At 45.4% G+C, this 23,536-nt stretch overlaps 1 protein-coding gene across 5 annotated transcripts in view; it reads left to right on the forward strand.

Annotated features, from left to right (window-relative positions):
• SLC39A14 (solute carrier family 39 member 14) overlaps positions 1-23,536 on the forward strand; it is a 255,898-nt gene that overhangs the window by 131,939 nt on the left and 100,423 nt on the right. For 4 of the 5 annotated variants that reach the window (XM_069617764.1, XM_069617762.1, XM_069617765.1 and 1 more), the window contains 3 exons: positions 15,099-15,285; positions 20,946-21,115; positions 21,731-21,853. In XM_069617764.1, the coding sequence (XP_069473865.1) occupies positions 15,099-15,285; positions 20,946-21,115; positions 21,731-21,853 (480 nt within the window). Of the gene's footprint in view, positions 1-15,098; positions 15,286-18,283; positions 18,454-20,945; positions 21,116-21,730; positions 21,854-23,536 lie in introns of all 5 variants that reach the window. The other variant, XM_069617763.1, reaches the window with a different exon arrangement.

Consider the following 23,536-nt stretch of genomic DNA (forward strand, 5'->3'; position numbering starts at 1 on the left):
GATTTAATCGTTTTATCTAGAGCAAATGAAGTATTTGAATCCTCTGGTTTGCTATCTCCTAAGGTTGGTCAGATCGTCATCAACTGGGTTGCTTATTCTGACGATTTTCTGCTCTTTGATCGAACCAAAACAGGATAACAAAGGCTTATTGATGTGTTTTCGAGGTTCATAAGTGAATTGAAATTGAAAATCAATCCTCTGAAAACTGTTGTATAAACCTAGGACAAATTAATAGGAAATGTTCTAATCCAGTGTGGTTTGTCGAAGGAACCGGGATCCGGCTGCAGAAAGCATTTAAGTACTTAGGTTATTCCTTTTCAAGCACTATGACTCAAAGCTTTGTGAAAAAATGCCTATACTCAAAGGCAATTGAAGCAGGAAAGCAAATGAGAGTGATTGAAAGGAAATTCGGTAAATTCACAATGTTGGCTTGTAGGGATTTATATACGCTGAAGGTTATTCCGAGATTGGCTTATGGTCTTGAATTTTACCCAGATAAACTTACTCCACACCTAAAAACTACTGAAGCTACCATCTGGAAAAAAGTACTGTTTTTTTTTTTTTTAACCAAAATGCATACCAATGGAAATCATAAGGTATGAGTTTGGCCTTTGCTCTCTAAAAGGTATCATGGAATGCAAAAAAACAATGCTATACAGAAAGTGTTTTAGCAGGGTCAAATTCTCTGTCTAAAATATTTAATGATGGTGTAACAGAGGAATACATGATGAATTTGAAAAAAGAGGTGGAAAACATTTTGTCTAATCGGAGTCCCAATCAAATGTCTCATTGAGAGACCAGCAAAGATCAAAATGCTGATTAAAGCGTTTGACTGGGTAGCCAATAATGCAGTTATTATGAATTCAAAGCTGGACTGCCAAGTTTTATCTGTGTGGAAATGGTTCATATCTTGTAAAATATCCCTCTCGTAAACTACGCAATAGTGTTATGCGGTTCAGGTTTAATGTAATGAACACTAATGAAATTTGCTTCATTAGGAAATTAATTCCTGAGAATCGGAAGATTTGTAGATTCTGTTTGAATGTGGAGATCAATGAAACACTGTTGCACTTGTTGCTAGTCTGTCCTATGCTGATTAACGAGAGGCTTGCGTATTCTTCTGAATTTGTTTATGATACATCGTATGTGATAAGGGAGCAAATATGGTTTGAAATGCCTCACGGGTCTGACATTTCGTTGAAGATCAGAGTTATAGCTTTTCTAACGACCATATGTAATGTGACCTAATTGGCTAAGGGAAACAACCTAAAAGTTTATACTTGAGATCTGTGAAAATATGGACTCCATGGCTTGGTTGTACGAGCAGTGACGCAACTGATCTGTGTTGTATTGTATTATTGGTATTTTGAGAACTGTTATTAATGTAAGGTTTAAAAATAATTTTAGACTATGTTGAGATGAAAAATTGCAATCTAAAGAAGTATATGTCATTCATTAATATTGAAAATGGATTTTAGCTACGCCAAAACTGTGAGTATGAATTAATGTCATGTGAGATACTGAAAAGTTAGAAGAGAATCTTTTAATGAATTTGTATAATTTTATAAGAAAGCTAATACTTGTGTTTTAATGTTTTCTACGATTTGCTATGTGAATTTTGTAAACCAATATACAATAATAAAAAAGAAGTATCTTCTTGATCTTGTGTAGGTGGAAGAAGCATTTCTTAACTATCACATTTACTTGTGGTTCTAGCGTTGGCTCGTTGTCCATTATAATTCCAAGATTTTTGACCACTTTGGATGGCTCTGTGTCAGGACTATGCCAGTAAGTCCAGGCCACGCCTCTCTCATGTTACTAGAACAGGGTCTTTGCACAACATGAACACACACATACAAACCACGTTCCCTTCCACTTTCACAGTCCATTCATAGAAACATAAAACTCTGTTCTCCTCAAAAATCCTTTCCCTACAGATCCCAGACAGCTGTGCGTTTCTGTAGTAACGCGCGTTACGGTAGAAACTGGAAGTTGCAATGGAGATTGTTGCGTCTTTGTCTCACTTCACGTCAACCTTCCAGTGCACGACGCACGCATCAGACACGTAATTCATAGCCCTTAAGCACCTCCTCTCCATTGCTTCAGTGCATCTGAATTTGCAGAAGTGCTCTTGGTTCTCGTTCGTGTCATTGTTATTTGGATTACCTTGTTTTCTGGAACTTCCTGCCTGTTCCCTGGAATTTCTTTTTGTCTGGTCGTTGTCTGCTACATTTGCCCTGGAACTTGTCAGCACGTGTTTCTACTCGACTCAGAACTCTCTACTGGACTGCCTCCGTCTTGCCCATTGTGATTGTCCTTACCTGCACTGTTGCCGACCCATTTTCTGCACCTGGACTCCACACCAAGAAAGTTGGCGAGCATTCACCTACTGTATTCTCTCCCATTACGCACAGACTAGAGACTTCCTGTCTGCGTTAGCGGGGAGCCGTCAGGCGTCCGCGTTTCATCGGGCTAGGTGCCTTGGACTGGAGACTTCCTCACCGCATTTAGGCGTCCTCGTGTCGCTGGGGATAGATTACCTGGGGAAATTGCTTCCTCCTTTCTTGGTGCTCCAGCTACTCTGCATTGTCTTCCGGATTCCCACATTTGAGAACATCCGGTTACAAGTACAGTAAGACACAACATCCACATTGTTACATATCAATACCAGTCACGTCTTGTGCTAACACTTCTTGTCATAGTAATATCAGGGTGTATGTATTACAGATACTCACAGCGCTCCAACTCAGCCATTAAGAAGGGTCACACCCGCAGTATCCTACTGCTCACATCTTCAGGCAGCCTTGTGACACTCTCAGCAGCCTACTGCTCCTAATAGAAGGTTAACCCAGTGTTGGTCTTTATTTCGGTATGGTTCTGGTGTTGAACAGATCAATCTAATCTGGTTCTTCTCTTGTTCCCTAGGCAGCCTGGTCATCGCGTTGGGTCCATTCTTTCAAAGAATAAATCCCACTGTCTTGTTTTGGTATCAGTCAGTGGGTTATATTGTTGTAAAGAATCCGTCGGCTTCCCTACGTGTGCAAATAGAAGGAGTTTCCCAGCTTGGTCGGCCATGGAACATGCAAGTTGTTTGCCAGGTCTTGGGGTGTAATCATGATTTCAGTTTTGTCTGGGTTGGGTTTAAGGCTGTTGTTGCTCATCCATTGGTTTAGTTAATTTAGACAGTCAGTTAGTGTTGGGTTTTCCTCTTCACTGGCATAGATTTTGTAGATGATTTGGCTGTCGTCTGGGTAGTTGTAGCAGGTCAAGCCATGTTTGAGGTTTATTAGGGGTGTCCTGTAGATGCTAAACAGTAACGGTGACCGCGACAAGCCCTGTGGGACTTCACATGTTTTTTGCGGTGTTGATTTGAAGGGCGCTAGCCAATTTGTTTCTGTTCTTTCTGTTAGGAATGATTTTAGACAAAGGAGAGCTGTGTCCCCAGTATCATCTTGTTAGTCTTTTGATGAGTGTCATGGTTGACTGTGTCGAAGGCTGCTGAGAGAGAGTAGTATCAGTTTGCGTGGAGTCTGCATTGGTTTTTAGATTCCAGATAGATAGTAGAGCCGTTTCCGTTCCTCTTGGGTCTGAAGCCAACTTTTGCCTATCTAGCAGATGGTGATTTTCCACGTATTCCAAGATTTGTTCGTAGACCTAGCTTTCTAGTAGCTATGGGATATTTGAAATTGGTCTGTAGTTGGTAAGGTCTTCCACGTTTCCCAAGGTGTCTTTAAGGAGTGGTTTGATGTAAACCAATTTGAAGGCTTGTTGAACTGTTACTGTTGCTAGGGAGATGTTGAACATTTCTTTTTGGGTGTTGCCTGCTCTAGCGATCCGTTCATTGTAGTATGTCTTTTTTGCTTTGAGTATTTCGGCTTTGTATAGTTCAATCTGTCTTTATGTGTGTTGTTTGGGTTGGTTGTAGCTTTTCCTCCATTCTTGTTCTAATTTCCCGTTTGTTTTTTCCAGTGCTTTGAGATAGGGTGTAAACCATCTTACCATTGCTTTCTTTTGTGATCGGTTGAAAGGTTTTTCTGGTGCATGCCATCTATTGTTTTCATGGCCTATTTTAGGGTTCTATTCTCTTCTATACCGGCTACGTCTAGGGTGGCGAGTAATGGTTTTGTGGCTACTAGTTTAACGTTTAGGTCTGCATTGTTAAAGGTGCTCCAATTTCTTTCCAAGGTTGGAGGGTTATTAGGGAGCTTGTCGGGTATTCTTGATGGAGATTGGATAACAAAGTGTATAATGAGGTGGTCACTCCAAAGGATTTGCATTGGGTGTGCAATTGTGGCAAGGTTTTTGTTGCCGAAGACAGCGTCCAGAGTGTGGCCTGCTGTGTGCGTCGCTCCTTTCACCATTTACAGTACTTGCATTGCCACTAGCTGGTTGGCTAGTGTTTTGGGTGAGTTGATGTACTCTTCTATCCAGATGATTAGGTGGGTGTGCTTAAAGGCCATGTTGGCGACAACTTCCACTAAGGAGTTTACGAATGTGGCGTTGCGGGTTGGTGGCCTGTAGACGAGTACACACGTTAAAGTGGTTTGAGGGTCTGAGGCTTGGTGTATGAGTCATTCACAGTTTGGAATATTTAATCGTTGAGCTGTTGTTTTTATGTGATCCTTGTAAGACACAACAAGTCGTCCTTTTTCCTTCTGTTGGCTTGCTTGATTTTCAAGTTGTTGGGTAGGCAGTTGTGCACTATAACCTGTTTTGGGTTAGCCAGGTTTCGGTGCGGAAAAGGAAGTCTATCCCTGCGTTGCATAGCAGATCATATATTTCAGTTGTGTGCTTCGAGATCGATCTTGCGTTGACTAGGTTGCAGTGAATCTTTGTCTTTGACTGTGTCTTTTGATTAACATGCTGGTATTGTTCATTATTGCCTCCGGATTGCGTGTTTCGGTTTGTGGAATGTGTTTCTTCATTGAGTAGTTAGGTGCCAAATCGGATTGATGTCTTCTCCTTGTCGTGGTTGATAGTGCCTTTGTTCGTGCCTGTTTTTTGATGAATGGCGTGGTGATGTAATTTCTTTCTATTTTGTTTCTGTGTGTTTCACATCTTCCTTGTCCTGTTATGCTGCTGATGTGCTTAATGTTCTTGAGTGTCAGTGGCTGTCCGAGTAGGGTGATTTGACATGTAGAGTGATTTTTGTTCTTGTTCTCACAAATTGACTTCTTTCTGTTGAGCTTGCGGGTGTGTTGTCCCTTGGTGGGCATTTATTTCCTGGTGTGGTATTCCGAGATTTTTCCATTTCATTAGCTCTGTTTTGGTTGTTCCTTGTGTGTCTGTCTTTCCTGGTGCGTGGCATTTTAGGAAAAGTACTGTTCCGAGGGTGGCTTTATTCTAGGAGATGAACATTCCATGGGCCGGCCTTGCTGGGCACTGGGAAATCTCTTTGGTACGTTGGCTAGGGTAGTCTGGCTTTGGTATTGGTTGGTTAGTTACCTGGCGTAGAGGAGATCGTTCGCTGCATCAGACTGTCTATCTGGGATTCTCTTGGGTGATGGTGACTAACTACAGTGGCGGATTAGGTTTGGCAGTTGGTAGTGTCATTAGGTTACCCTGGCTGTAGGCAGAGACCTTTCACTGCCTCAGACTAATTCAGCATTTCTGCGATTAGCCTAGGTGGTAGGTGACTGACTTCGGTTGTCTGGTTTAGATTTGGCAGTAGATTGTCAGTTGGTTAACCTGGCTGTAGGGAAGGTCTTCAGCTGCCTCAGACCAAGTCAACCTTTCTGGGATTTGGCTATGCAGTAGGTGAATAGCTTTGGTGGTTGGGTTTAGGTTTGTCGGTAGGTTGTATCGGGTTCATAGTGGTGATAGCTTCCCCGTGGTGTACCGCGGTTATATCTTTCCTTGAGTGTTTTCTGTGGCCGTCTCTTCATGTGGATATTACGTAGTGGTAGTTGTATTGGATTGTTGGTGGCGAGGGCCTCCGCTGGTGGCCTGTGTAGGTATCTGGTTCACAGTTGCCAAAGCCTACCTAGGTTGGATTTTCCCTTGTGGGAACCTGTAGATTTGTAATTGTATGGGATTCACAGTTGCAAAAGCCTCCCTGTGGTTCTTTGGGTTTGACCTTTGTGATGCTGGAACTGCATCGGAGGGACAGGGCCTGCGTATCCTTGTCCTTTATTGCTTTATCATGTATGTTCTGTCTTGTTTTCCGCGCAGGACTCCTGGCGGTGCGGCTCTTCCTGTATTTGGTTTGGTGAACAGACCCTTGGGATACCCTTATGGCACCTATGGGTGGGAGTACGACCCTGTACTCCTAGTGTGTTTTTGGGTACCTGTGTGTGGCCCACAGAGCAAGGTACGGGCTGGTGCAGCTCCATGCTGAATTGCAGGTGCCCTGAGCGTCCTCCATTTTGGGATGCCCAGGCCCTGTCATTGGAATCAGTGATTCCTGATAGGAAACAAGATGGCACCTGTGACCTCTTGCTTTCTATCGCCTGTTACCTTACTTTTCCCGAAGTCCCGGGAAGCCCTGACTCTGTCCCTTCCCCCTGACTGGCTGTTGGGTGGAAGTTCCATACATGGTGTTGTGGGGATGTCCCGGCCAGACTGGCTGGAGCCTTCCCAATGACTGTATGTTGTGGGTACGCCCTTGGGGTGGGAACTGGGTGAATGGAGTGTGTGACGAATATGCATTCCGTGTTATGGGTGTCTAGTATCTGGTGTTTGACACAATGACTGAGACAGCCCTACCCGAAACTGGTATGAATGCAGTGTGTAGTTCTGAGTGGCAGAGTGCTTGCCCGAATCCACATCTCGTGTTGTGAGTGTCTGGATGGAGAAGAATTGCCTGAATGCAATGTGAGCCGATTGTCTGCCTGACTGCCCTTCTGAATGATTTGTTGCCTGAGTGTGACCCAGCAGAGTGAATGGGAGATCAGCAGTATATCTGGGAGCCTCTCACTGCTAGAAACCGTTGAGAAGCTGAAGCTGAAGTTGAAACTAATGCTTAACTTTGAAGCCCACTGGAAGAACTGCTGCTGCTGTCTTTCACTAATCTGAAAGCTGCTGTGCCTTCAAGGAACTGATCCAAGAGAGGACCTGACTAGGAGACAGACCTCTTCCCGAACTATGAGGGACCATCGTGCACCAGCTGATCTTTGCCAAACCTCCCTGGTAGACAGACCTATGAAAGGCTGCCGACTGGATAAGGGGACCGCCGAGGAGAACGAAGAGAAGCACCGCGTCCACCGTCGCCGACCGGAGCCGCAGTGCTCCCTTTGCCTAATAATAATGTGATACAAGGACTCCCTTGATCAACCTTGTCGACCGCTTTCGTCCTGCCGGAGAAAGTCTAGGCCGCCAACGACTGAGGAGAATCCACCGGTGGGTTTCGCGCCACCCAAAGACCTCAGACGCTGACGAAAGCTACTGAAGCCAGCCGTGGTCCCGTCCCGGTGCCAGATGCCGACGACTGACTCTTTGCGGCAACAAACACTTGTCGACGAGGTGCACTGCACACCTCAGCTTGCGGGATGTTTTTGGCCGATCGTCAACAAGCACCGCAAGAACCGAAGCTGCTGCTGCAACGACAGTATTCCCCCTTTTTCCTCATGGGATCTCAAGGATCCGGGCTCCTGCCTTAAAGGGAGCCACTCAAGAAGGCTCCGTCGACGACCCGACGTCTAACTCTGCTATTCCAGGTACATTGAGGTTGTAGTACTATTTAGAAGGAAATAAGACTCATATTGAACAATATATCGACTGGGTTTGTACGATATATCTTTATTTTACAGGTTGCCCAGGTGGGGGGATCATCATACAGAACTGTGCCTAACAGTAGGGGCGCAGTATTCTGCCTATTGTTCTAACCAACTGCTTTTCCTCCTATGTCTATTGTTGGTTCTCTTTATTACTTGATTTGTGTGACATTTAAACTTAGTACAGTTAATGCACTTTAATGAAATCTAATAGTAATTGTGGTACCACGTACAACTGTGTATATATTTGGCATTGTAGATTAACTGAGCACAAAATGAGTTATTGTGATTGTGTATATAACTTTGAACCTTAATTATATAAAGTCTGTGTTTTCACTAATACAGTGTAAGGACATTCCTTTGTGGGTGCTTGGGGACTACACTACACTTTACTTAAGAACCAGCCTGCATCACATCCTGAGAGCTGGGCCTTGAATGCTTTCCCACGTATTACCAAATAGAGAATATTGTCTGGGGTCCGCAGTGCCACTCCTCTACCATATATAGAGAGGAGGAGTACAGACACCCCCTCCAGTCTTTACAATCTTCCCTTGTGGGAACCTGCGACTTTTTAGTTGTATGGGATTCACAGCGGCGAGAAGACCCTGTGGTGATTAGTGGTTTGAAATTGACTCTTGTTGGTCCTGTATTGGGTTCAGTTGTTGTGGGTTCCTCCTTTGGTTATCTCTTGTGGTTGGCTCTTCTCTTGTGGGGTCCTGTGTGCTCGTCTTTAATTGCGGGACTCTTGGTTGGGTCTTGTTGTATCCACAGAGGCGTTAACCTCCCCGTGGTGACGTGTGGATTGGTTTTCTCTATGGGGTCCTGTGTGGTTGTCCCCTTTGCAGGTTTGTTATTGTATTGGGTTTCTTTGATGACCTGAGGTGGTATTTCCTTGTGGGATCCCGTTTGACTGTCTTTGTGAGTCGGTTTGGTGTGTCATGTTGTATCCGATTCACATTAGCGGTAGCCTCCCTGTGATGCCCAGGTTCTTTTTAATTACCAAATCGTGTCTATCTTACATTCGCTCTGTGCTGTGGGGGTGGGGCAGCTCTGTGGGAGGAAGTGCTGTTTGAAGCAGTGCGTTGTAGCCTACTGCCACCAGTGTCAGTTCAGCCGCATTTGTATTGTGAGATTCCTCCTAGCTTTGGAAGAGTTGTATTGCAAAATTGTAGGAGCTCTGCAGTGCTAAGTAGTGAGAAGTCACCTCGATACAGCAGAGGCTGTATAGCAGTGGTTATGTAGCAAAAGTCACAAGAGTTCAACAGTCATAATGGCTACTTCTGAGTGCAGCAATAAGTAATGTACTACACAATGGTTCGTTCAAGGCTCGGCAATGTACCACTCAATGGCTTCTTCCGAGCACATAAATGAACATATCACATTAGTTCAGCAGTGTTCATATGCTGAGAATTCACCTTGATTCAACAGTGGCTGTGTTGCAGAACTCACATGAGTTGAGCAGTGTTAATATAGTGAGAATTCAATGGCAAACTAGATGGCGCCGCAAGGTTCAACTCCATGTCAAACTAAAGAACACTGTGGAATGCAACACAATGGCAGACTAAAGATCACAGGGATCCGGGAATCCAACACAATGGCTAACTAGAGAGTGCAGCAAGTGCTAGGGGCCGGTGGTAGCAATGAAGAAGTGGCAGGGTTTGACCGAGCACAGTAATGGCTGTGCTCCCCACCTGCACCACCTTACCTGGTTGTAGCTGTAGGATGTCACCCTAGTGAGCTGCCTTTTGCCTTGTGGCCCTTAGCTGGTTGCCCGGCAAGGCTGTCTTGGTGCTCCCAGTTAAGTGGCCTGCTTCCTCGTGCACGGGTGGGTGGGTGATAGAGGGGAGGGAATAAAGGTTTGGGATGGGACTAGGGGGAGAGGAGGCACGGGGTCTGGGAAGCGGGAGATATTAAGAAAAATAAAGTAAATAAATCAAGAAGGTGCGACTGCTCACCCAGATCTCAGCAGGTTGGAAATAACATCTGCTGTGCAGCGCTCGCTAGACCTTGGCTTCCTCATAGGAAACACGAATCAGGCACGGGTGGATGGCAGAGGGTAGGGAATAAGGGCTTCAGAGGGAGGCACAGGGACTGGGAAGCAGAAGAAATTAGAAAATAAAAGTAAATAAATCCAGAAGTAGCCGTACTGGAAGGTGCTGGGCTGCTCACCCACACGGAAGGTTTAGGCTGCAGGTCGGGTCGTTGGACCCACTACTGCAGATGTCAGCAGGTCAGAAAACCGCAGGGAGACCTCAATAGCAGTTCTTCTAACTAGCAAAATAATCCTGTGATCTTAGAAAACCAAAGGGGTGGAAAAAAACTGTTTTGTGGTTCCATAAAATGAGGCGGCAGAACTCCCAAAAATGGAATTCTGCCCTTACTGTCAAAGGAAGCTTACCCCCTATCCAGTAAAGATCATCAGATACCCCCAACCCGCTTGGAGACTCGGGTGGAATGCGCAAGCGAGTACCTGGAAAGAACTGCACTAACACCCTCAACCCCCGTTGCTCTGGCGTCTGTGTGAGCCTTGTGCGCTCGTAACCGGGAAACCTAGAAGCAAGCTCGTACTCCTCAATCAGACCATTCTTGATTCCTGCGAGGTCTGGATGCTGGTGATAACAGTTTGCTGTGCTCTGCATACACCTCCCTTTGTTGGTCCGACTCCTTCATGTCCTGCCTTCTCTCAGCTTTGCCGATCTGTTTAACCTACCACACCTGTCCTTTGTTAAGGAATTTTCACCCTTCTTTTGAACGGATAGTCATGCATAATTGTCTATTTCTCTTCGTGACTTCTCTTTTTGCGCTTGGCATCTCCTCAGAAAATCTGGGTCCTGGATGCCCCCCTGGATTTTGACCCCTTCGCATTGTCTTTCAGAACTTGAATTATGTATTTTGGATTACAGATTGTAACTTGTTTTAATGACCTACTCCTAGGTAAACATGACTTAGACCCCAGCCCTGACCATTTTGTATACCTCGTCGATGTTCTCCCTGTGTCCTTAGCCTAATTCACATCTGCCTCTAGGTCCGACTGTGGAAACACTGGGTTACTTGGTACTGGCACATATATTTGACCATTGTTTGTTATTATCAGATTTCTATATGTGGTAGCATGAAGATGGTGCAGGCTATCATTTATCTCACTACATTTTGGGAGCCCATACTGGTTAGTGTTTTGGTAACGATGGGCCCTTTTGTGACTGCAAAGGGGCCTGTAGATGGCGAGACATGGTATCCCCCCTTTCCAAATACCCCTGTACCATCCTATTTTATAGGATATTCCAACTTCCCAGATCCCCCCACCCCCCCAACCTCCTTTCCTACACAAACACTGAGCCGAGGAAGAAGAGGTCTGAGGCTAGAGCACCACACATGCAATACATGGGACATGTCCCACTAAGATCATGTAAGGTCAGGCACTTGATCTTAATTCCATGCACCGGGTACCTATTGGCTCTCCCCACATGGTTAAAAGGTGGAACACTGAAACACTCTGAACAAAGCGATGCACGAGAAAGAGCAGCTCTCCCAGGGTGACGGTGAACCAGGTGGAGCAGAGCGACAGGCCGAGAGACGGAACCGAGGTACGGAGAAATCTTGGACACCCCGGCAATAGATTGTTACCTCCAAAGGGCCTTGAAGGTTGGGCAAGGATGCTCAGCCAGAGAGAAGAGACAAACCTCTTTTGTGTTTCAAGGATACCAGAGTTGGCAGGGTGCAGCAGCAGTTGTGGTATCAGCCTTGACTTCAGGATCAAAGCCACAGAAGACAAAAATGAATGAACACAGCCAGTGAGTTGATGAAAGCTATGAAAGGCCGGTCTGTGTTAAATAAAACTTGACGGCAACAGTATTCGTCAAATGAGGTTGCACGTGTGCCGATAAGACGCGAGAGAATGCAAAGCATTGTGGAACTATAAATTAAAGATACAAAGTAACAGAGTCGTCTGGCAAAAGAAAATTGCCCAATCGGAAGTCTCTGAAATGTTTGATGCTGTAGAAGTGGTGGGAAGAGAAAGAAACTGAGGTGCTTGATTTGAACTGTTAGGTTTGATTCTGGCAGAGGGAAACCTGTAGGTTTAATCCCGGCAGAAGGAAACCTGGGTGTGGGAGATATCTTTGAACTTTGAAATAAGTACGTTGCTCAAACTACATTTACCAAGAGACCTTGGTGTAGGAGAGAAAAAGTGACGTTATAAGGCAGAAGGTCGAAGTGGTCATGCCGAGGTAAGAGCAACAGCCTTGCAGTTTCGAAAGTCTTTGACAGTGGAAGGAAAGTAAAAGGAGGATTGAGCCCGACGCAGGGAAGCCTATAAAGGTGTGATTCAAGCATGGGGAAGGGAAAGTGGGATTGTATGCTTGAGCACGACTGAGGGGAGCCTAGGTGAACTGGCAGGCTTGGGCCCTACTGAGGGAAGCCTGTGAGAACTTGTGATAAAAGAAGAAACATTGCAGACCCAAGCCTGACTGAGAGACTAGGGACTTTTCTTGGAAGGCCAAGTGGGCCCTGGTCCAAGAAACAAACAGCATCTTTGTGTCCGAAGCCAGAGTGTCACAAGGTCCAAGTGTGCCACCTTACCCTGTGCTATAAAACGTGGGGAAGGGAGTTTACTCAGCCATACTGACATTTCTTTTGAACACTGATTTTCCTTTTTGTATTATACATTCCCTTTACACATGTATTGTATTAGAAATAGGGCAGGCATTAAGTTTATTAGTATTGGCCATTTTGTTTTGACTAAGGACTGACTAGGACTGTATTTTCTTTTTGTTTGATGGTTGAGATTATTCCCATCATAGTTATAGGGCAAGATGGGAGTTTTCCAGCCCCTTTTAAACCATCAATAAAGGTTTTGAAACTTGCAGCTCTTGTGTCGTGTCAGTGCATACTTGTGATACCAGGCCTTCCTCATATTACACAGGTGAGCTATTGGGTTATTGCTGGGCTGAACATTGGCTCAGAAACAATTCTTACTTCATAATCATGGCTGTATATTTCTCTTAACTTGGGTTGCCCGAAGCCTGCAAGAGGAAAGTGCACTGCGCTGCAGGCAGCCTTTGCAAATGGGTTAGATTCCCAGTTCGGACTACTAGAGCTACCACCTTGCTTTACACCTGCCATGTGGGCTCCCAAAGTGACCTTGGCACATACCCAAGTACTCCCAGTTGACCCACAGCGACCATAACTGCTCCTGTAAATAAGTTTGATTTGCATTAGTTCTTCGATAATAATGACATGAGTGTATTGGATTCAGAAATTAAAGGCTTTCCTCCTGTTATTTCTGAGTGGCATCAGTGGGCTGTGACTGCTTCTGGTAGGGACTCCGATTATGATTTGAAGGATTGACCAGACTGCAGGGACATTCAGACCTGGTTCTATGCACAAAACGCATTGCTATCATTTGTCAATTCTGAGCGTTTTGAAACAGAACTTTCCTTAGATATAAAAATGCTATCACAAGCGTGTTACGAGATCATGAAAGGAGATTAGTAATGTGTCAGGAAAAACAAATCGATTACATTTTATTGAATACAAACTCATTGACCTAATTTTCACATGCTTTAGATATCTTTATTAGCTGTTAGAAGATTGTACCTTGCTTTCGAGTGTGGAAACAATCCAGCAACTTGTTGCTTCCTGTTCAGATTTCTCATTCATAATTAAATCATTACCCACAATCAGCAACTCACAATGGCTTATGTGAAACTCTAAGTGCTGCCAAAGCTATATTGGTGATGTGCCTCATTGCTTAATATCGCTGCTTTTACTGAGTATAACATCAGGTGACCCATTTTATAAAGGTTCAGGCGAGTATAATGAATCTGGTCAAGTACCATCAATAAACCTGATTGCTCATTGGGAGTGGCAATGTTGCTCTCTGCCTGGCAATGTACCAGTGCTTGTGCAATTGCAGAGTCACAAACGGCAGCTACTAAATTTACAATACTTGAGACCTCACTTGCTTGGTGCCCACAAGATAACCTGCAGCAAACTTTAAAGGAGATGTACGTTGCACCTGAATGCCCCTCCATAAAGCTTCCTGCCTTTACAGTAACTCACCATCTTGCTGTTCAAAAGGTCACCCTTGGTTGGGTTATGACATTTAAGAACTGACTCCTTCAGAATGGAGTGCTGTCCTGCAGGGATCCACCTGCACACGCCTAACTTCTAGACGATTCTTTTACGTCCTTTTTGTTTTTGCCCGCTCTTTCCTCCATGTACTGGTAATCCAGTTTCGCTGATGGGAGTACGTGGCCAATAAGATGAATTAACAAGCTGTAGATGATGGCTGGATAAGAATGGAAGCAAGATTACAGTAGTCCTATCTGGGGCCTCTGCGAAGTTGCAGACCCTCTCTTACAGAGAGGCCAATGGAAAGAAAGCCCTGAGGTACAATGCTGAAGGTGGAAACGGGTCATGGATACTAGTGGTAGGGGGATGAACTCTGCCTACAACTCGAGTTGTATCTATAGCTGCTGGAGGCGGCACAGCATAAAGACCAGGGGCTAGAGGCGGCCTTGAAGAATAAATCCCACTATGGGACACAGTGATAGACATCCCCGGGAATGAGACCAGGAAAGCCTGCATCTAGTTGCCCTACAAGGATGATTGGCCACAGCTGGGGGGTGGGGGTGAGGGGTCTTTGCATTCCAGTGGGAAAGATGTTTGCATTGAAGACTTTTCAGTTGCTAATGGATCTTGTATTGATCCTTAGAAAACAGGATTTCTACTCTTGTTTTTACGACTCCCGTTGCTTGTGCATCCACAAGGCCTCGGGCAGAGAGGGAAGTGATTTTGTGTACTGTATGATGCCTCGGGCTTGTGCGTGCTTTATAAATGTAAAAAATAAATAAATAGAACAAAGACCCAAGTAGCCCTCAGAGGCCAGGTGTTGAATGTCAGTAAATGGCTTACCTGTTTTAGATGTTCTTTTCATTTACTTTGTTTGATTGCCTATAATTGCTGGATTGGGCACCCAACAATGTTGAGAGACATGGGTGTAATTATGCCGAGGGTACAGAGACCATGCCTGCATGTAGGGGTCCTTTCCCAGCTCCTTTGAGACAGGCACACTACGTTGACCATTATGAATGACACTAGATCAAGCTGTTGTTGCAGCTAAATATGCATGGGTCACAAAGTGGGTAGCAGTGGACAGCTGAGGACGTTTGAAGCATCAGTAATATACACATATTTTGAAAGGTGCGTTTTTCTCTAATGAAGTAAGATAATGGCAAGCTCTCTAGTTTTATTTTATTCAAACTCCTACCTAAAACCAAGAAATGTAGTGCACTGCCTGCCTGCAAAGACGCAGGTTGCTTGCATTTCATTTAGTTTAGTGCTGTTGCACAGTATATCTTTTCAGATGATCTTTGTGTTTTTCAGTGTTTCAGCTCTACAGAGATCTTTGCTGTCCACAATCTGAGTGCAGGCGCTCGCGTGGACGGCCCTGGACTCCAAGAGGTCTGCCCCACCATTTTGCAACAGTTGGAGACTCGGGCATGCTTGTCTGAGAACCTGGAGAATGAAGAAAACGAGCGGACAGAGGAAGGAAAGCCAAGCTCTGCTGAGGGTGAGGCGTTCTGGGCGAATTGCTGTGGGGACGGATCTGTCCAGGGTGGCCTTTTCTCCTAACATCATAGGGCCTGATTGCGGGGAATACCCTGCTTAAACCAACCTTTTCTATTTTCTGTGCCTTCTAAACTATTTTGATACACAATTAGGTGATGTGTTGCATTTATAAGTTTCCATCATTGTAGAACATTTTTGCAGAAAGTGCATCTCCTATGGTAAAAGGCAGCAGAGTGAAAATGTGCAAGAAGATTGGCTGCTGTAACTGGGAGGAAGCAAAACACCTGCATTGCATAGTGGAATCATGGGCAGCAGAAGAGTTTGGAAAATATTTCTGTCCCACCTCCAAATGGAACACCGTGAAAGACGCATGGATAGCTGTCTTGGGAAGTTCTTAATTTTTTTTCAGCAGCCTATCATATTCACTTGGGTACTGCACAAATCAACCATTATATTGTGGGGTAGTACAGAACTCCCTGGTAATAGCACCGATAGGATTTGACCCAGCAAATTATAATTGGTTGTGAAGGGACAGGTTTAGTTGACAGACTGATCCGAGAAACTATATTTGTTTTTATGTAGCACCAGATACCGGAAATTCCAGCTTGCAGACGCCTGTTGATAATTACCATCAATTACATGTGTGTTTCTCGATTCACAACCTAGGAAGGATGAAGGCAAGCAGGGAAGCCTGAAGGGAAACCTTGCCATAGTGGCAGCTCCTCATGGAGACGTGCACACCATCTGTAGAGCTATCTGCTGCCCCTATGGACTTGTTGATCATGAAACAGAAATGCTGCACCTTGTCCATGGACTGAATCCAAGCAGAGGTTCCACCTTGCATTTACCCTTTTAACACACGGCAGCAGGGGCGTCCCAGTCTGTGTTTCCTGCATGTGTCCACTGTGGCTTTCCATTCCTGTGCTCCTCGCACATGAAAGTGATTACTTCCTCTGTAGATGGCAGTTTTAGCTTCCTCTGTAGATGTTCTCCTCTCAATATGACCATATTAGCTTCCCTTGCCTGTGCTGCCTGCATGCGACTGCTCCTGCCTGTGCCACCTGCAATTGAGCCGTCATTCCACTCTCTTTATCGTTGCACAGTCAATATGGTCATCTCCTGAATTGTGTCCAAACTGCATTCCCTACTCTGTGTGTGTGTGTGTGTGTGTGTGTGTGTGTAGTAGTAGTGGTGTTCTCTCCCGCTTGTGTCCTCTGAATGTGAGAAACCACTGCCTTCGCATGCATTTCCTGTATCTGATAGAATATTCCATGTTCTATAGGTGGCATTCACCATGTCTGTATGAGCGTATAAGTGCAGTAGCGTTGATGAAGCATGTGCACTTACTAAATTGATTTTATGTATGTGTGTGTGATTGTGTAGATGGTTGCAGTTGTTTCTTGCCTACCTGCCTCCACGCGACCCGCGTAAGATAGTGGTGCATTTTGTGTGGTAATGGTGCTTTCTCTGTTTTTGCTCATTGTTGTGCCATTACCCTGTGTGCGATTCTATGCTGGCAGAGATTGGATTGCTGCAAATTCCTTTGTAAACTCCCAAGGGTACTCCCCTTTCTTGGTAACGCCAGCCAAGTACAAGAGTGGCGGTCGGAGGCTTTGTGGTGCACTTTAAACCGTTTTAAGCATACACAAATGCCATCCGTTTGTCAAACCTCAGTTTAGATGCATTACTAGGAACCAATGGTATCATAAATCGATATGTCATTTACATGAACGCTGTACCGATTGTGGTGAAGCCCTTCTTATGCAGTTAGGTTGAAAAGCTCATTCATAAATGGCAAGCTGTGTATTGGGCAACCTTGAAATGCTCCACTTATTTTGATGCAAGGGCTTCCCAAAGTAACTGGGTTTCGCTTTAGCCATCTTGGGGATTATGCATCAAGAACTCACCCGTATCTAAGCGCTACTGTGTGTTTTGTTCTAATTAGTGTTAATGATCATGGCGCAGGTGCTTCGTGCTTTAGTTCACTGCTGATTTCTCCAAAAGTTAAATCTTCGAAAGGCGATCTGCTGCCGGACCACTCACCCAGGAACTATAGAATAATTTATATTTTCTGGTGGTTTCTCTTCATATAACCCACTCACCTTCCAAGCCATTTAAAGGTCCTTCAAAGTTTTGGCACTCTTCTACCCTGGTACAGAGTTCTCTCGGCATCCTTGTTGTAGTTGTCTTGAATGACAGGATGCATAAAGTGTAATCTGTGGGACTACAGTTGCTGGTTTGATCTGCTCCTGAAATGTTACTTTCAGGTAATGTGAAGCTAGTATTGTATTTGCGCACACCACATTCATATCCGAGCTGGCCGTAGCTTCCTAAATTGCCTATCTATTGCAACACCTTGGTTGGTATTGTAATCCACCTTCAAAATGCAGCAAATTTTAGGTCGCAACATTGCTCAATTGAGTGGAAGGGGAGAGGGCATTCCTGAGAATAGAAACTATTACTGTCGGTATCTATGCACCGTTCTCTTATGACAGACAGGATGAAATGAGGGATGTTAACTTTCTACAGATGTCTCTTGGGCGTCTATGTGCTTTGATGGTGGTTTTTTCCATGCGCATGATTTTATCTAACCCGAAGTGTGGCAGTTCCTTGTGTTTGTGGTGTTTTTTCCCCTTTGTGCAATGGTGTTCTCCCTCTGTTTGGTGGCAGTGTCTGCAGTGTGTAGCAATGATTTCCCTTCCCATTTGCGCAGTGGTTGTCAAAATACTGTGTGTTTGAGACATTTCATTTTTTGCCCATGTCCTGGGCAAGCTGCAGTCGTGCATGACCCACAGCCCTGTGCCTCTTCTGTGCTCTAACACCTAGCCACTGCAGCCCTCGACTCCACTCTCGCCTGCCATTCCAATGCTGCAACTGCTGTTTTGTGCCTCTGCCTTTGTTGTAATGCCTAGTTTGCTTCTGTTGCTCTGTGCCCCATGTGCTACTTCTGCTGCACTGTTGCTTGTGTTGTAACCCCACCTATTTCTTCTTGTTCACAGTGTGGGGCTTTGGGTTTCTCACTATTTCAGTGATAAACCTTGCCTCGCTCCTGGGAGTCTTCATCGTGCCCTGTACCAAGAAGCCTTTTTTCCGGTGGATTCTCCTGTATTTCATCGCGCTGTCCATTGGCACGCTCTTCTCTACTGCGCTCTTCCAGCTCCTCCCTGAGGTGCAGTAGATGGCAGCAGAACTGGGCTTTTTGCACCAGTAGGGGCCACTTGTTGGCTTCTCAGAAAACACTGTAGAATCCTATGTCCCGCAGTCTTGAAACACTGCCTCCTTTGCCATCAAGCTGACTTCTATAGGAGAAGCATGCATACTTGAAGGGAATGTCAGTGTGAAGTGGGAGTGTGGTGTTTTGGCGTTCTACTGTATTGGCCTGATAACCCAGCAGCAGTGTGCAGTCCCCCAGTAGGACTGGAGGGAGGGATTGTTGCGCCTCAACTTTTTGCATTCACCTCATTCCTTCCGTTGGGAGCGCAGAGTACCTAGTTTGGACACAAATGCTGCCCATCCCTCCCTCTGCTTCCACCTTTGGGGGCGCTCCGGACTCAGTAGTGGTGTGAACAGGCATTTGCTACAAAATCTAGCCCTCCCAATTACTACATATGCGCGACCTGACATTATGTATGAAAGTAGGAGATGTTATTCTGCACCGCTGATTTCCCTTTTCTCCTTCCCACATTTTGGGTCCAGTGACAATATGGGTCTCATGAATTTCTTTGAATCCTAGAATTTGTTTTAATTTGGAAAATCTGCACTGGGAAGACTGTTCTGGAAACTATGTACATATGGTCTACTACCTTTTGGTGGGTAGAGTTTTGTGTACTTTGTTTTCCCCTCCTCCCTACTCCACTCTTTTGGACATGGTCCAGTTTTAATGTTTAACTGTATTTTTCAATTAAGGAAATGTAAATTTATCAGTTCTCTCATTGTAATTTGAATGCATTAATTTCATGTTACATTGTCTTCATTGTTTTTAATTTTGATGGGAATCATTTATATTATCTGTGGAAGGATCTCGCTTCATGCTCCCTGATATCTTAAACCCTGCATGTCATTAATTCAGTTGCTACCCTGGGACCACAGACCTAAAGTCCTGTCTTGATCTTCATTATACAGTGTCCAGGCTTCACTTTGTTCTACACGCAATGCAGAGTGCCCCAAGGGACACACATGCCCCAGATCATAACGTTGTCTTCTCATCGGGAAGAGTCCTCCCCACTGCCTCCAGATATTTTGTAACCATTTACAATATGCTGTACGTCGCACGGATTGGGCAGCTAGAAGAAAAGGGCACTAATTTAACCATGGAAATCCCCATTGCCCGCCGTTCCCCCACTATAACTTGCTCTGGGCCGGGTAGCCTCACGTTCTCTCTTGCAATGGTCTCCTTTTGGACCACTCTGCAGTTAACAGCCTACTGTACCCCTTTCTTGTGGCTAGTGGCGCAGAGCTGCCTTTCAGAGCAGAAAGTGTCCAGGAGTGTCCCATTGCCCTGTATTAGGACAGCTTGGCCTTTGTTGCATTTGTAGAATGGATAACGCTGTTTGTAATCTAGAGAATAAATGCAGGGTGTGCTAAAGTATACAAACTCTTGTCTATTGAGTGGTCACCAAGCCTATATTACACCACAAACACTTTCTGATACAGGGGAACGTTTTTTCTGTAGGCATTCAACTCTTCCCCAAAAAATGGGTGAAACTCTTTGGGACTCTGATGATTTTAGTTTCTAACATTGACAAGGCGCTCGCTTCAATGAATGAGCGTGAACCAACAAGCACACCTGAAAAACCCAGCCCCATGCTGTACTTAGTTAAAACACACCACCTGCTTGGCTACTGCCAGGTTGAGAACTTTAAGAAGTTACCCTTGATTGTAGGTTCCAATTGAATTGCGTGTGATGCTGGCCACGTTCTGGTAATATTTGCTTGTGGGACTCGCCTGTATTAGATTGTGTCCTATATGCTGATAGGTGCCCATGTGTACCCCTATTCCTCTGCTATTCTTGCTCCCTAGGCAGTGTGGGAGTTGTTTCAGGGTATCTGAGGGATTGGGCATGCACAAAAGAAACTCATCAAAGAGGAGAGAATGGAGGCATACAGCCATCAACCTAGTAGCCCTCCAGGACCTGAGTGGCTGGTGTGGCTGCCATTGGATTGGGATTGCTTTGGGTAAATTAGCAATAACCCCGCCTCCCCAACTTTCTTCCAACTGCGAGTGGTCTGGGTTTTCAGGAGTATGAGGCGAGTGACTAGCCACAGAAATAAAACCAATCATAGGGGCAGCACAGTCCCAGAACATAGTGCCCTCAGGATGGGCAGTGCTTCTCAGATTCACAATCCTGAAACTTCCGAAACCTTCCTTTGGTTGAAATTAGGACCAGAAGCCTGTTGCTTCCTTTCATAGAAGTGCAAGCCCTCTGTTCGGGGACTGTCCTGTGTTTGGTTTTAATGCTTCTGCAGTACAATTTATTTTTGAATAATCGCTAATCAGAATCTCTCCCTTTCTTTCTCTTTCTCTTTCTGGTGTTGGGATGCCTACTTTCCTGTGGAATTCTGGATGTCTTCTGTATGGAATCTGCCCTCTTCCCTTGGATCTCTTTCCCATACCCTGTGGGCTCCTCTGGGTGGGCGTGTGAGCATTGGGGGCTCTCAACAGTTTGGGGTTATGGCTTCCTCTGTGTGACAGTCATCTCTCTCTGCTCACTGGTTGGGGCCAGTGTCGTCCCATTCATGAAGAAAAGGTTTTACAAGCGGCTGCTGCTGTACTTCATAGCCCTGGCGATTGGCACACTGTACTCCAATGCCCTCTTTCAGCTGATCCCGGAGGTAGGCATGTCCCCTTTTCCCCTGCCTGTGAGTGCCAGGGATTAACTCGGGGGAGCATGAAGGAGTTTCGATAGCTGTGGGGCGGAGTCTAAAAGCATGGTTGCTTTTGCAGATGGGGTCAAGCCTATGCCTGTGTCTCAGTGCATGCGTTGTTTGGGCACCATTTGGTAAATAATTCGCCTTCAAGGTGAGCTGAAGGTCCTGATGAGGACACTGCATGTGGCTGCTTCCTGACCCATACTCCGTGGCCATCCCCATACTATTTGTTGAAATCTCTCCAGTACCACCAGTCTGGAAGTTGCAGGATTCAGACAGTCGAAATCTTGGGAAGAATTTGATTGCGGCTTGATGGAGTTGAGGGTGGGTGGTTAATAGTTATGTATTGGGGTGTGGCACTCTTTTGGATTGAAAAGGAGTAATGTTGCTACTTTAGAAGGGGATGTAAAATTGCTTGGTTTGGAGGAAAGCTTTAAGTGGCCTTGAGAGATGTGTATTCTTGTTTTGCGGTGAGCAGAAAAGCTGGTCGGTTTGGAAGGGCGGTGAGGGGCTGGGGAGGCATGTGTCCAGCATAGAGAGAATTGCATGCTCACCCTTTCTCCTGTCCCTACTCTGCAGGCCTTTGGATTTAACCCCTTGGAGGACTACTATGTGTCCAAGTCAGCTGTGGTCTTCGCAGGCTTCTACCTTTTCTTCTTCACTGAGAAAGTTTTAAAGATGATTCTGAAGCAGAAGGAGGAGGTGAGGAGTCTGTTGATAAAGGGCTACAGTGGGGCATGAACCTCCACAATTTCATGAGACCTGCTATGATCTCAGACTTTCCCGGTGCTGTCCTGTCCAGTCTCACTTCCTGCATCTGCTGCTTCGCTCCATCAAACCCTGTTTCCAACTTCCCACCAAGGCAACCTAGTAGACACGTAGTCACGCCCCAAGCCTCCCTCTGTCACTAACTTACTTGCTTCTTGGAGATCTTCAACTACCAGCTCTTCCATCCCTCCCAGGATCCCGGTTTGAGGGGACCTGCGCCAGTCTCATTTCAGGTTGTTACTTCACCAGATTCTGCTCCATGGAATCGTTACTAACAAAAATGACACTTGAAAAACTGCCTGCTTTGAACCTGAGGGCCAGAACCAAGCTCTGTGTTTTAGCCCCTGCCCCTCTCTACCATTTCAGTTTAAATGGGGCATGCTTTTTTAGTAGTGAACTGTGATTTAGATGTCCTTCACAAATGGCATTAAAATTAATTCCTCTTTACTTTAATAATAATCATAATTTTTACATTTTTAAAGCGCTCACACAGCCCGCAGGCATCGAGGCGCTGTTACAGGAATTGATTTTTTTTTTGTAGTTGCGTAATTGTTTTTTTCTTTCTCTTAGTTGCGTATTTATAACGCGCTTAAACACCCGGATGTTTCTAAGCGCGGACCCGGGGATCGAACCTGTGTTGCTTCGAGTCGTCTTGCTTCCGAGGCGCGCACGTTGCCGCTGTGCTATCCTCCCGGGACTTTAGAGGGCTGCTAGCATCTGCCACCACCATTTTGAAAGCTAAATATGCAGACAATGGTGCATTCATGCAATATTCACGGTTTATTTGAAGTTGCTAACTTCTATCTTGCTGATGGACACGGTGCAAATAATCTAGTTGTAACCTGTTATTAAAAGTGTTGCTTAGGATAGGCTTTATCTAATCGTTCGTACAATACGTGCTTTACCCTTTGGGTTGTTTTAAAGTGTCCCGGAAAGAAGGGCAGATTTAGGCAGACACTGCAAAGTAGTGAAAGTCTGGGCATTCTTTAAATTTGCCGCAGATAAAATCTGCTTGCTGCTGTTGCGCCACAGATTCTCCTTATGTCAGAGCAGGAAGATTCTCAGTTATGACTTAGTTTTTGGTTATACAATGACTTTTTCAGCAAAGCACTTCCTGTCCCCCGCTTGTAAATGTCATTGCGCTCTCACAAGTTCAGCGGTAGCACGATACCGACCAATGCTAATAGCGTTACCGCAACTCGGCCCAGCGCTATTGCCACCAGTTCACGAGTTGCGAGGGGTTGCGGTAAATCCTCATTGGGTCCATTGGACCCAATGGAATTCGCGGAGCTATTACCTCTGGCGGCAATAGCTCCGCAAAATCCATTGGATCCCCCGAAAATGGCCTTAAAGCAACACATTCACCTCTAGCAGAGAGCTGGCGGTGAATGCCGCGGAACATTGGATTTGGTGGAGCGGTAAATGCGGCGGTAATAGCGTTCCGGCCGCATTTTACTGCTCCGCTGAACTCTTAATGACCCCCATTGTTGACCTTAGTATTGTGCCTTTTTCTCTTTGTCTGGTGAGTGTATTACTTTGTAATGGGGAGGGATTTAGAATGGCTGCGGTTTTTAGGTCTATGAAGGTTGGGGGAATGGGGATTGTGCTGAGAGCATT

The sequence above is a fragment of the Ambystoma mexicanum genome, chromosome 10 (genome assembly GCF_040938575.1).
Source record: "Ambystoma mexicanum isolate Mex_15411 chromosome 10, UKY_AmexF1_1, whole genome shotgun sequence".
Taxonomy (NCBI): domain Eukaryota; kingdom Metazoa; phylum Chordata; class Amphibia; order Caudata; family Ambystomatidae; genus Ambystoma; species Ambystoma mexicanum.